General features: G+C 51.3%; 1 protein-coding gene across 1 annotated transcript in view; it reads right to left on the minus strand.

Moving 5' to 3' along the window:
- Window positions 1-13,911, minus strand: part of TXNDC16 (thioredoxin domain containing 16) — a 38,286-nt gene extending 24,375 nt beyond the window's left edge. The window contains exons 1-9 of the mRNA XM_064422845.1: window positions 13,843-13,911; window positions 13,259-13,532; window positions 7,659-7,862; window positions 6,671-6,753; window positions 5,898-5,971; window positions 4,921-4,995; window positions 3,980-4,101; window positions 3,384-3,474; window positions 1,333-1,489 (exon numbers count right to left, since the gene is read on the minus strand). Of these exons, the coding sequence (XP_064278915.1) occupies window positions 1,333-1,489; window positions 3,384-3,474; window positions 3,980-4,101; window positions 4,921-4,995; window positions 5,898-5,971; window positions 6,671-6,753; window positions 7,659-7,827 (771 nt within the window). The 5' untranslated portion in view covers window positions 7,828-7,862; window positions 13,259-13,532; window positions 13,843-13,911. The remainder of the gene's footprint in view (window positions 1-1,332; window positions 1,490-3,383; window positions 3,475-3,979; window positions 4,102-4,920; window positions 4,996-5,897; window positions 5,972-6,670; window positions 6,754-7,658; window positions 7,863-13,258; window positions 13,533-13,842) is intronic.
- Window positions 13,912-14,084: the final 173 nt, after the last annotated feature.

Here is a 14,084-nt window from a genome sequence, read left to right on the forward strand (position 1 = left end):
TCAGGAAAAAGCTTCCAACCCCAATTCTAAACATCCATGGAAGCAGAATCCACACAACTCCAATTAAGCTGTTCCAACATGTCATGACCTTCCCTGTTAAAAACCTGGGCTTTATTTTGTGGGGGTTTTTTTTGTGGTTTAGCAATCCAGATGTCAAATTTCCACTCGTTTTTATTTACCTGGCATCCACTCCCCGGGGCACTTTGAAAATCCCAGCCACAACATGCAGGAGCTGGAATCCTTCCCTTCCTGCCTTGGACATGCTGCTTCATGACAGCACAGAGGTGCTTGATGAACTGCCTTCCCTCCATGGGGAAAATGGCTGAAGGAGCATTCCCAGCTCATCCACTCACCCTTATGGATGGGCAGGGATGACCCCTGGGAACAGGAGGCTGCTGAAGTTCTCCACCCCGTGGAAGGAGGAAGTAGGAGGGAACAATTGTATTTGCAGGGATGCATCTGACTCCATGCTCTCAGGAGGCTAATTTATTAATTATACTTTATAATATTACAGAATACTAAGCTATACTATACTAAAGAATACAGAAAGGATACTTACTGAATGCTAAAAAGATAATAATAAAAACTTGTGACTCTTTCCAGAGTCCTGACACAGCTTGGCACTGATTGGCCAATGAGTCAAAACAACTCAAACCAGAATCAAGAATCCAGTTGTTGGTAAACAATCTCCAAACACATTCCACACAGGAGAAGCAAATAAGATAAGAATTATTTTCCTTTTCTCTGAGGCCTCTCAGCTTCCCAGGAGAAAAATCCTGAGTGAAGGAATTTTTTCAGAGGATGTGAATGCCACAGGGAGCCTCGTGTTCCTTGTGATCACCAAGGTGTGAAGGACTGATATCAGATTCCAGAGAGTGCTGAAACTCCTGCAGGGAGCCTACAGGAGCAGCTGAGGACTTTGGGGTTGTCTAGTTTGGAGAAAAGGAGGCTGAGGGATGACCCCAGTGCTCTCCACAGCTTCCTGAGGGGATGTGGAGAGGGAAACACTGATGTCTCCAGAGTATCCAGGGACAGAAGATGTGGAAATGGTTCAAAGCTGCATCAGGGGAGGTTTAGACAGAACATCAGGAAGGTTTCTTTATCAAGGGCACTGGAACAAGCTTCATATTGAGTTGGGCAGTGCTCAAGAGTCATTTGGAAAATGCCCTCAATAATTTATTTATGAATTGATGAGGCAGCTGCACCAGATGATTCCTGCTCCTTGCCTGGACCCACCCGGGAAGGGGCAGATTCCCACACTCAGCCTTTCTCTCTTCTCTCGCCTCCCTCATCCTCACACCCCTCCCTGCCCTCCTCCTTCCCAGTCCTTACCACCAAGGGAGCCCCCATGAGCTTGAGGTGCCTGTGGATGTTGAGCAGGGTCAGGGGCTGTGCCAGGGCTGTCCTCCTGCAGGGCTGGGCTGGCTCTGTGACCTGCTGGCAGTGGCAGAACGAGAGCCAGGCAGAGGAGACATCGGGGTCATCATGGCTGTGAGAGAGGAAACAAAACCCACCCTGAGCAGGGGCTCAAAGTGCCCTGACAGGAGAGGTTTGCTGATGTGTCTCACAGATTGTCCTCAAGATCAGGGTTTGGCAGGGCTGTGGAACAGGCTGGGAATGTTCCCTGGAGAGGAGAAGGCTCCAGGGAGAGCTCAGAGCCCCTGGCAGGGCCCGAAGGGGCTCCAGGAGAGCTGCAGAGGGACTGGGGACAAGGCATGGAGGGACAGGATACAGGAAATGGCTTTGAACAGACAAAGGGCAGGGAAAGAAGGGATATTGGGAAGTGTGAGGGTGTGAGGCCCTGGCACAGGGTGCCCAGAGAAGCTGTGGCTGCCCCTGGATCCCTGGAAGTGTCCCAGGCCAGGTTGGATGGAGCTTGGAGCAGCCTGGGACAGTGGAAGGTGTCCCTGGTTAGCTGTGACACCTTCACTGCTGTTGGCCTGTGGGTAACTTTGGGAAGTCACTTTCCTTTTCTGATGCACCCACAGGGATCACCTTCTTTGGACAAGGATTTAAGAGCTCTCCATGGAAGAGCAAAGTGCACTATTAAGACCTCAAACCCTGCTGCCCCGGCTGGCTGGAAGCTGTTCCTGCTGGAGAAGCTCCCCCCATTCCAGCAGCTCGGGAGGGGGCGGTGCTGCTTTAAGGAGAATTCAGGCGCTTCCTGTGCAATGACAACCGTGCCATCTAGTGGGAGCCACAGCACAACTCCCCGAAACCCTGCAAGGACGGAATGGCACCTCGGGAAGGTGCCTGTGACAAAATCCCAGCTAACTCATGATGGAGTTGTTGATGTTGGAAAAGCCCTCCGAGACCACCGCGTGCAACTGTCCCCCCAGCACTGCCAAGGCCATCACTGAGCTGTGTCCCCAAGTGGCACATCTACATGCATTTTGAATCCCTCCAGGGATGGAGACTCCACCACTGTCCTGGGCAGCCTGTTCTGACACAACAACCTTTTCCATGAAGGAATTTTCCCCAATATCCAATCTAAACCTCTCCTGGCACAACTTGAGGCCATTTCCCCTTGTCCTGTCCCTGTTCCCTGGAGCACAGCCCGACCCCCCGGCTGTCCCCTCCTGGCAGGAGCTGTGCAGAGCCACAAGGGCCCCTGAGCCTCCTGTGCTCCAGGCTCAGCCCCTTCCCAGCTCCCTCAGCCTCTCCTGGGGCTCCAGCCCCTTCCCCAGCTCTGTTTCCTTCTCTGGACACACTCCAGCCCCTCATTGTTTCTTGTCATGAGGAGCCCAGAACCCACCCCAGGAGCTGAGGTGTGGCCTCAGCAGTGCCAGCACAGAGGACAATCTCCACCCTGGGTCTGCAGCCACAGGCTGGTACAAGGTGCCAGGTGCCATTGGCCTCTTGGCCAGCTGTGGGCTGAGGAAACAACACCCCATGTGATGTTCCCAGTTCCTCCCTCACATTCCTGACTGCAGGAGGTCACATCAGCAGTCACATGGAGGGATGTGCCACTCTAAAGCAGCTCCTCCTGCCTGGGAAGGGGGTGGCCAGTGAGGCCATGGGGTGGGAATTCCCAAATCCATGAGCAGTGCTGCAGTTCTTGCTCTTGGATATCACAGCACAAGGGGGGAGTGCTGTAGGATTTTAACATCAACTCTCCTGGAAACCCATGGCTGAGGTTTGATCCACCAGCCATGGAAAGGAGGCAGAGGGCTCTTCTCCTGTGAAATCCCACCCAATACCAACAGCAAGGCTATTCCAAGGCCAGGAACACAACCAGCAGCTTTTGGAAAACACATCTGACTGTCCACGCTTGGCACAGCATCCTCATGCCATCCCAGAGGTGCTCTGGGAATCTGAGACACCAGGAGTGAGGCAAACAGTGCATGGAAGCAGCTCTCCATGGTGGGGGTACCTGGATGTACCTGGTGGCTTTCAGCAGGGCTGCCTCAGTTGTCAGGACAAACTGGTGGATGGTCCCATAGACAAAAGCTGCCTCCATCACAGCTCTGTGCTCTGCAAAGGGAAAGGCACGGTGATCTCAGCTCTGTTCTCTCCACATCTCCTGTTCCATCCTTGCCAGGTGTAAATATCAAATCCCAGGTTTTCAGAAACTCTTGGTACAATGTCACAGAGCCTGTCTGAAAACACACTGTGAAGGGAAGTGAGCAACTGGGGCTGGATCCCATTCCTGATCCCCAGCAAACAGGTGCTGTGTGAGAATCCACTCCACTGCAGAGCCAGAGATCTGCCCAGGATTTATCATTTTTAAGACAGCAACCACTGGCTTGCTTTCCCTCTCCAAGTCCATTTCTCAAGGTCTGTGCTCCCAGAAAAACTTTTCTGGTGCAACTGATTCCTTTGGAAACAAAGCAAGACATATGGAAGTAGAGATCTTATGGCTGGGGGGCCCTTTCAGGTTTTCACTTGCAGGATTTTGGGTCAGAAACCCAGCTCCTGGATATTCTACCAAAAAAAGGCTCGGGGAAGAGAGGAAAGATGGCAAGCTGAGTGTCCATACCTGCTGTCCCAGTAGCTGGTACATAGGCAAAGACCATGTTGGATTTTCCTTTTAACACATTTTCAAGGTTCTCAAGGTCTGCCAGTGTCTCAATATATTTAACTTCATTAAAGAGCAGGGCACTGAGGAGGCAGAGAAAACCTCATTAGCAACTGGTTGAAGAGTAAATTTGCAGCCACACAACCATGATGGGGAAAACAGGGTAAAATTCCAGCTTCTTGCTGGCAGATTAAGGATTCACAGCCAACTGGAGGTGCCCAGGTGTGTGCTGGGGAGTTGTCTCAAGGGAAAAAGTTTAACAGGGTCAAAACATCATGAAGAGAGAAGCTTGACTCAGAGCAGCCTCTGGAATACCTTGATGCCCCAAGTTTTAGCTTTCATATTTTTCACATTCTGTGCTGCTTCAGTGTGTGGGGCTGGGCTCCACATCAGGGCATGGCTCTGATGGTGTGTAGTTCTGAGCTCTGTGCACAGAGCAGGGACACAAAACAATTCCTGCTCCAGCTGGGCACCAAGGACAAATGATCCTAATCCCAGCCCAGGAGCACAAAGCCCGTGGGCTGCAGAGAGAAAAACAAGCAGGGTGGGACTGCAGGGGCTGCAGCTGGAACTGGACACTGAACTGCAATGTGCACATGGAGCAGAGCTGAGCCCAGGGAGAGACCCCGGCAGCGCTCGTGCATTTTGGGACCATTTGGGTTCATCTTGGGGGCAGCCCTGGCTGGGCTCTGCTGCTGCCCGAGGTGGATCCATGGAGGAGATCCTTGGAATCAATCCCTGCTTTATTCTTTAGCTCCATCTACTCTCTGTTCTAGGGCAGCCTTCACAAGGCATCAGTTTCTGGTGACCCAGATGGGACACAAGGCATCAAGCTGGGGTTGGAATTTAGTGGGAATAGAAAGGAAAAGGATTTCAGAGCATGGAATGTGGTCTGGACTTACAACAAAACGTTGGCGACGATGGAATTCACATCAAACAGGGCGTCGGTGGGGAACTCTCGGATCAGCCGGTTCCCTCTGTGGAGGGAAGAGAGAGTCACCAAAGGAACTGAGAGAGATTCACTGCACAGAGCCATGGGAAAAGGGAGCCAAGGCGGGCACAGAAGGATAGGGAGGACGATGGAGAAATGGCAGAACACACTTGAGATGTCTTTGATCCGAGCTGGGAATTGTTCAAGCCCGGCTGAGCAGGTTCCTACTGCCCTTGGGGACATGGTGGCCTTGGCAGTGCTGGGGGAAGGTTGGACTCAATGATCTTAAAGATCTTTGGAATGGTTGGATTTGATGGCCTTAAAGGTCTTTGGAATGGCTGGACTCAATGATCTTAAAGGTCCGTGGAATGGTTGGATTTGATGACCTTAAAGGTCTTTGGAATGGTTGGACTTGATGGCCTTAAAGATCTTTTCCAACCTTAATTATTCCATGATTGTCAGTACAACAGTCAATGAGAACTGAGCTGATACATGGAAAAGCTTCCATGTGACAACCCTTGGAGAGACCAGGAGCTGAACCTTCCCACCCAGGGCAGGAGAGTTAGCCCCACCAACAAGAAGAGCACAAAAAAGTGTTTCTTTCTTGGACTAGACCCCAAATCTTGTGGCCTGAGTATAGCTCTGGGTGTGGGAGGCCAGAGGAACAGCAGAACACTGATGGAGGGTTTCTCCTGTGGTTGCATTCCACAGCTCATCCCTCTGCTGCTCTGAGGAACTTGGGGCAGGATGGGAGAATTCACACTGAGGACAAAGCATCTCCTCTGCCTGTGCTGGAATTTTGGGGGTACCTTTGGCTAAGCTATGCAGGTCACTGCTGTCCTCATGGTTCCACTCATTTCTCCACAGACACCTCTGACTGCTGACAGTGTTTCCTTCAAACATTTGCACTGGAGCAATCCCAGTGCAGTGCCCAGAAATGTTCCTCACCTGAACAGGAAGGCTTTCCTTAATGCATTTTCTTTTCCACAATATCTTGAGACATCCTCTTTGGGACAATTCACCTAGGCAGCAAACACATGTAATGACAGATTCAGCCCCACAATGACCGCACACCCCCCTGCAGCTTTCTTCCATTCAAGAGTGTAAATCCAGCCTTTCCAAACCTTCTGCGAAGGAAAATCCACCAAAATGGAGACCAGAGATGGAGAGTGGAGTTTGTACTTCAGTTTTCCAGCTCAGCCTGCTGATTTGGGTCAGATCAAAGGACCCCATGATCTGCCCAGCATATTCAAAGTGACAGATCAGTGCTTCCTTACTGAACTTGGTCTGTAGCTGGAGGGAACTAAATAAATCCAAATATAAATATATAAGCACTTCTTCTAATTACACTTGCCTGAATTTCTAATTCCCTCACGTGAATGCATAAAATTTCAGCTAAAAACTCCTTTGTATGAAATATTTATTGCATTGAGCTGAAAAGAAGTTAACCAATCTCATCCATCGTGGAATATGGACACTGGAACAGGCTGCCCAGAGAAACTGGGGATTTTCCATCCTTGGAAATGTTCCAGGCTAGGCTGGACAGGGTGGAAGGTGTTCCTGTCCATGGAAGGTGAGGTGGAAAGAGATGAGCTTTAAGCTCCCTGAAAGCCAAAGCTGTTCTGTAAGTCCATGATCCTAGGAAAAATCTGTGCCCAATCCTTCCGTGCTCATCCCCTACTTATCCATCCCACCCAGCAGCTTCCCTGAGCCCCATTTACCTTCACCACAGAAACACCATAGTCCTGGAGGGCCTCAGCTGAGCTCTCAATCTGCTCCAAGAAGGGCTGGCCACCAGGAGAAACTGAAACACACACACACACAAAAAAAAAATCCTCTGCAAGTCCTCAGGGTGAAGAGCATCCTCCTGCCACACACTGAGATGTGGGAGATGTTCCTCAGCCCATGCCAATGTCTGTGGGAAATCACACCCAGGGGATCATGGAGAACAAAAGGAAGGTCAAGGGTCTTCTCCTAATCCATGACAGCATCTAGTTCTCCCTCATGAAAGGGATTCCCCTTTTTCTAGCAGGTAGTATGGAAGAGGGGAAAATTCCTTAGGAAACTGGCTTTCTCCTCCAGAGTACCTCCAGAAAATAATCCAGAAAATGAGTGAAGATGTTTGAAGGACTGTGCCTGAGGACACAGCCAGGAAAGAACCCATCCCAAGAGGTCAGGAGCACTTGGAACTGTGCTGACACAGTGCTTGACCAGTTCTTCAAAACACCTTTGGGTTTAAAAATCTCAAGAACTGCCCCTTCAGTGAGGGGGGGCCACCAGTTGGTCAGAGGGATGGAGCAGTTCTGCTAGAGGAAAGGCTGAGAGCTGGAAAACAGAAGGCTCTGGGGTGAATTCATTGCAGCCTGAAGGAGCCAACAAGGAAGATGAAGAGAGACCTTTACAAGGGATGGAGGGACAGGACACAGGGAATGGCTTGCACTGCCAGAGGGCAGGGATGGATGGGAGATTGGGAATTCCTGGCTGAGAGAGAATTCCCAGAGAAGCCCTGGATCCCTGGAAATGTCCAAAGCCAGGCTGGACAGGGCTTGGAGCAACCTGGGATAGTGGAAGGTGTCCCATGGCAGGGGGTGGGACTGGATGGGATTTAAGATCCTTCCAACTCACACCATTCCATGATTCTGTGATTGTTCCACTCTCACCATGCACTGCTGAGCCCCAGGCTGATGGAAACCCACATTAAACACGTACCACTGGGGGTGAAAAAAGCCAAGGATGTTTTTCCAGCTTCCAAGCCACTGAAATAGTGCTGGGGGCTCGGCTCCTGCTGCAGGCTGGCACTTCCACATTGTGGGATGGAGGAGGCACAGAAGAGAAGGAAAACCAAGGAAGAAACCCATCTGTCCTTTTGGGCTGGCATGGCTGTTCCCAGCTACAGGCACAGGAGAGTCACAACTGGGAGAAAAAATAATAATAAAAAATATAATACATAAGCACACACAAACACATATATGAGTGTTTCTCTGTTTTAGTCTCTGTTACATGACTGCAATTTCCAACTGTGGAAATGTTATTAAAATGACACAAACATCTTGAGGATATCATGAATTAGTCACTCAATCCACAGGTGACTCAGACAACTGCAAAGAGGACAGCAGAGGCCACTCTCTTCCCTCTGAGTGGCACAGACCCTCAGTGCTTTCAGCTTAGGGCTGGTTTTCCTCCCTCCTCTTTATTTCTTTTGAGTCAAACAAAAATTCCATGCACAGGCATCAAAGCAGTGACAGCACCATCCACAAACCCCCGCCCAAACTGTCTCAATCCCTGCTACAAAGCCTCGAGGATGCCAGCAGAATTGATGTGGCCCTGAAAGGTGTTTGCAAAGGGATGGGACGTGTTGTGGTTGCCAAAAACCCAATGGCCATTTGAGATTCAAATAGGAGAGCTCCTGTTTCAGTGCAAAACAGAAATGTGCATCTTCTGGCACTTGTTTCTGGTCAGAGTGAGGAAGAATTTTGCAGGTATATTTATAAAGATTTTCTAGCTGAAGTCCTTAGCATGAGGATGTTCTGCTGGTGCTTCAGGAACACATGTTCCAAATTATTTTTTTTATAGAATAACTGATTTCTCTCTTATATTTATAAGGATTTATGTAACTTAAATGGATGCTATTTTTGTATATACTGCTAGGTTTTTTCTTTACTCTGTGATCAGATGTTCTATACAATTTAACCTTTAAAGGATTAATTAAAAAATCAGATTACCCTTGACCTAAAATGTGCATAGCATTAAGTCAGACAAGAATTCTGTAAAATCTTTTCTGCTTCTGGCTACTGATTTTGCCACTTCTTGGTAGCCACCTTGACTTCCTCAGAGAATATATTTATTAAGTGTGTGTTTTTTCCTGGCCCTGGGATGGAACAAGATGATTTTAAGGTCCCTCCCAACCAAAACCAATGTGGGATTTTGGGATTCTGCTCACTCCAGGCCAGGGCAGATGATGTGAGGAGGTTAAAGGATGAGAAGCCACCTTCTTCCCACTCCATTCCTTCCCAGCCTGCTCCTCAGGGACTGCTCTCTGCTGCTGGAGCGTGGCTGCTCCCTGCTCAACAAAGGGACAAAGCTGGGACTGGATCCATGCAGAATTTACATCACCAGCTGCAGCTGCTTCCCTCAACAAACACCCCTGTGTCCAAGGGCTGTCACTCCTCCAACACCCTGGCAGAGGCTGTCAGCTCACCACGGCTGCCCTGGGATCAACCCAAGCTCAAACACTCCAAAAACAAGCAGGGAAAGATCCTCTGCCATGCTCCAGGAGTGAGGAGCTACTGACAGGCACACTCAGCCTTCACAGGCTCCTTCTCCAGGAGCTGAGGGGTTTGGATCAGGCCTGAAAGCACAACAGAGCTGGAAACACATTAATTTTTTCTTTTCATCTCAAAATCTCCAGTTGTCTCCTTTCCAGCTTTGGGCAGTGTCAGGCATTTCTGGTCCTGTGCCCTCCCATCTGTTCCCCTGGCTTACAGAGGGGACAGGGATCAGGCTGGGGGGGTGATGTTTATTAAATGACAAACTTGGCTACAGCAGGATGGAAAAATAAACACAATCCTGGCACGTGGGAACCAGCCCAGGTCAAATGGGACAGCTCACTGACAAGGAAGGAAGAGGAGCAGCCTCCAAGGGCTCAGAGATGTCACAGGATTATCTCTGCAGGAGAGGGTCAGCAGTTTAAAACACAACTCCAGCCCCTAAGGAGAGCTCAGAGCCCCTTCCAGTGCCTAAGGGGGCTCCAGGAGAGTGACCTGGGACAAGGGATGGAGGGACAGGACACAGGGAATGGCTCCCACTGCCAAAAGGCAGGGATGGATGGGAGATTGGGAAAGAATTCCTGCCGGGAGGGCGGGGAGGGGCTGAGACAGAATTCCCAGAGAAGCTGTGGCTGCCCCTGGATCCCTGGCAGTGCCCAATGCCAGGATGGATGGAACTTGGAGCAACCTGGGATAGTGAAAAGTGTCCCTGCCCATGGAAGGGGGTTTGAATGAGATGGGATTTAAGGTCCCTTCCAACCCAAACCATTCTGGGGTCCAGTGAAAAACGTGTGCTCACCCCTTCCCTGCCCAAGTCCTCTCAGCTCCCCCTCACTCCATCCTGCCCAGCAGCTTCCCTCTGCTCCCCACCAACCCAGACCTGAATATTCAGCTTTTAGGCCATTTCCTCTGTCACCTCTTCCCCATCAATGGAAAATGAACCCCCTAGGGCTGGAAAGAGCCAGAACCCTGCACCCCTGACACTGGCAGGATTGCCAGGGATGTGTGAACACACCAGGGATGTGTGAAGCAGCTCGGTGTCACTGCTGGGACACCTTGAGCCCACGGACAAGGGGCAGCCTGGCACTGCACTGAGGGAATGCCAGGCCTGGCTCGTGCTTCCACTGCCACCATTCCAAGGCACAGCCAGGCCAGGTGGCTGAGGTCACTGCAGGTGACCTGAAGTGAAACCAAATCCACCAGAGACGGCCAGCCCAAACTCTTGTGGGGGCAGAAATTGTTTGTGCCACATCAGTTTGGGTTGGGAATCCTGCAGTGGGCTGGGATCACCTCTGAGCCCAGCTGCTTTCCAGGACACTTCTCCTCACACAGATCTCAGCCAAGATTTATCCCTGGGGAAGCTCAGCTTCCTCAAGGGAAGGTGTAAGAAATAAATTTATTTAAAAATTTTGAAGTTTGATAGAATGAAGATATAATATACATTTATATACAAACCTTAAAATAAGAAATACTAACTTAAAAATACCATAACATAAAGCAAACATTATTAAAAAAGAAATACCATAAAATAAAGCAAATATTATTAAAAATAAACAAGTTTCAAAAGGTAACCTTACAAATAAGACTAAATACTTTAGAAAAATGAAACTATAAAAGATGCATTGTAGTAAGACTCATGAGGGGTAATTTTAAATAATTAACTTTAACACATTTACAACATAGTGTAACAAAAACTAACAAGCTAAAATACATTTATATAATTAAGAAATAGTTTGCTTCTAATCATAATAACATAAATTATAACATCTGTATTATCTCACCCTTCACATACAACTAAAAATAAAATGAAAGCTTTTAAAACACCTCTCAATTACCACATCTCTGAGTCAGAACAAACCATGATCCCACAGGAGGGTGTTGTGGGGTGGGATCTAAGAGCCACAGGACAAGGAAGAACTGCTGTGCTACAGAATCATGGACTGCCCAGCCAGCTGGAACCACCTCCACCAGGCAGGGGCTTCCTTGGGCTCAGCAAAACACCACCAGCCTGGAGTTTAATGCCACTGATGTAAAACCTACACTTTGTCCTGTGCAAACATCATCACAGAATCCCAGAATGGTTTGGGTTGGAAGGGACCTTAAAAAACCAAAGTTCCAACCTTGCCATGGCAGGGACACCTTCCACCATCCCAGGCTGCTCCAAGCCCTGTCCTGCCTGGCCTGGGACACTTCCAGGGATCCAGGGGCAGCCACAGCTGCTCTGGGCACCCTGTGCCAGGGTCTCCCCAAAAATGCACTACCCTGTTGCTCCTTGTTCATTTTATCCCATTCCATCCTCTCCCAGCCTGCAGAGGACTCAGCTGGCAAGTTTTACCTCCCTAGGTGGATGTTCCTAAACCAGGAGCATTTAGGATGCTCCTAAATGGAGTCACTTCAAGCTCTCCTGTGCTGATTGACCCAAATCAGGGCTCTCTTTGCAGCAGGACATTCACCCCACACCCTGCTGGCACAGATTTTTGGCAGGATTCTCACCTGCCTTCCATGCCCTTCTAGCAGCACTTAGCCAGGGAGCTGCTCTCCCAAATTTCCTGGCAGGGAAGACACAAACCAGACCCCAAAGCCATGTGGGGCTGGCTCAATCCCTTAGCAGGATGGACAGGCTGAAGTTCTCTCTCCACCTCACTTGGATGTCCCAGCACAAATATCCCTCCTGCTGCTGCTCCAAAATGCAAGGCACAGAGGAACACTGACAGCTCTTCCTGCATTTTTGTCCATGCAAACAGGTTTCCTTGAGGTGATCCAGAAAAATGACAGAATCCTTAAGGTTGGAAAAGCCCTCTAAGATCACTGAGTCCAACCATTCCCCAAGGGAAATGGATTCAAACTGCCAGAGGGCAGGGATGGATGGGATTTTGGGAAGGAATTCCTGGCTGGGAGGGTGGGCAGGCCCTGGCACAGGGTGCCCAGAGCAGCTGGGGCTGCCCCTGGATCCCTGGCAGTGCCCAAGGCCAAGCTGGACAGGGCTTGGAGCAGCCTGGGATGGTGGAAGGTGTCCCAGCCCATGGCAGGGGTAGAACTGGGTGAGTTTTAAAGTCCTTTTAACCCAACCCATGATTCCTTGCCTGGAATTACATTGACTTTTCATATTTTTCACTACACACCTCCCTTCCCTGCTCCAGACTTTTCCTACACAGCCATCAAGTTCATCACCACAAACCCATGACAATTATCACAGGCTCATTATCAACAGCCAATTAGCTGGCACAGAGCTCAACCCCAACTCCTTTCAGATTTTCCAAAGGCAAGTTCTTGGACACAACTGATTTGACAGAGTGGTAGAGCTGCAATGCCCCAGCATTTGGAGCTGGGATAACAGTGAGATGCTTCTCCAGAACTTTGGGATGAGCCTGCAGTTATGGGACTGAAATAACCACTGGTCCTTTACACTCACTCCATCTTCCTACTGCCTACAGGGGCAGATGTGGGAGCATCCTGAAGCACAGGGATCCTTTTCTGGGAACATCCAAGTGCATCCCAGCCTGCTGCCCAGTGTGCTTTGCCTGGACTTTTGCTGGATTTTTTTTGCCTGGATTTTTGATGCTCCCATGCTGCCATTTACCCTGCCACTTCCAGAAGAGTTTCACTTTCGTTTTCATTTCCAGGTCCAACTTCCCAGCAGCTAGGTCTCACTTGCTATCCAAGCCTGCAGGAGGGACAGGGTGCAGCCTTTATCTCTGCCCACACCAGGAGAGGAGGGCTTTGATTCCCGTGCACAGCAGGCAGCCTGCAGCATGGAATCATAGGCTGGAGAAAACCTCTAAGAGTCCAACCATTCCCCCAGCACTGCCAAGGCCACCACTAACCCGTGTCCCCAGGTGCCACATGCACACGGTTTGTGAGCACTTCCAAGGAAGTGAACCCACCCTTCCACAAGCTGGAATCTCCACCTGCTGAATCCCACCACTTCCCTGGAAGAACCAGCATCACCCACTGCTGCTGCGGCCCCTGGAAATCCCTGGAGAGCAGCCGGCACTGGGCGCACATCACTCAGCAGGCTCCGGACGGCTCAGCGCTGTCACCTACCCGGTGTCCCGAGGGTTCAGGCCGATGTCCTCACCGATGTCCTCACCGATGTCCTCACCGCTGCTCCGCGCTGCCGGGACAGCATCCCGCCCCGAGGCGTGCCAGGCACGGCTGGCAAAGCCGCGATGCCCAAACCAGCGCGGGTGGGTCACAGCCAGCCGGGAGAGGCGATCCCTGAGCCCAGCGAGGCCTCTCGGTACCCAGGGGAGCCCAGAGCTGTTCCCTGAGCGCGGCTCCCGGAGCTGGGCCCGCATCCACAGGGACGGATGGCGGCCTGCATGGAAGGAACAGAGGGGCCGTGAGCGACAGCCCGGCCCGCAACCGGGATGTTCCCGGTGCCTGAGGGACAGCCCAGCCCGCAGCCGGGATGTTCCCGGTCCCTGAGGGACGCCCGGACATCCCCACAGAGTCTGAAGCGGGGATGTTCCCGCAACCCAACTCCGCCTGCGGGAGTGCCCAGATCCCCCCGGCTCCTCCGGGAGGCTCCTCCGGGAGGCCCCTCAGCGCTCCCCTCACGGCCCCTCTCAACCCTTCGCGGCCCGCTCCCCTCTCTCATCTTCCTCACCCTCTCTCATCTTCCTCACCCTCTCTCCCCTCTCACCGTCCCTCTCTCTCACCGCTCACCTGCTCCCAGGGAAGGAGGGATGGCGGGCGGGCGGCGCCGCCAACCCAACAAGCAAAGCGGCGGCGCGGCGGGGGCGTCGCGCGGGTGATTGACGGGCGGCGCCGGCCAGTGGGCGCGGCGGGTGGGCGCGGCGAGGGGCGTGGCCGGCGGGCGGCCAATGGGCAGCGCGCGCCGCCGCCCCTCAAATCAGCGGGCTCAGGC

This window comes from Passer domesticus, chromosome 6, assembly GCF_036417665.1.
Source record: "Passer domesticus isolate bPasDom1 chromosome 6, bPasDom1.hap1, whole genome shotgun sequence".
Taxonomy (NCBI): Eukaryota; Metazoa; Chordata; class Aves; order Passeriformes; family Passeridae; genus Passer; species Passer domesticus.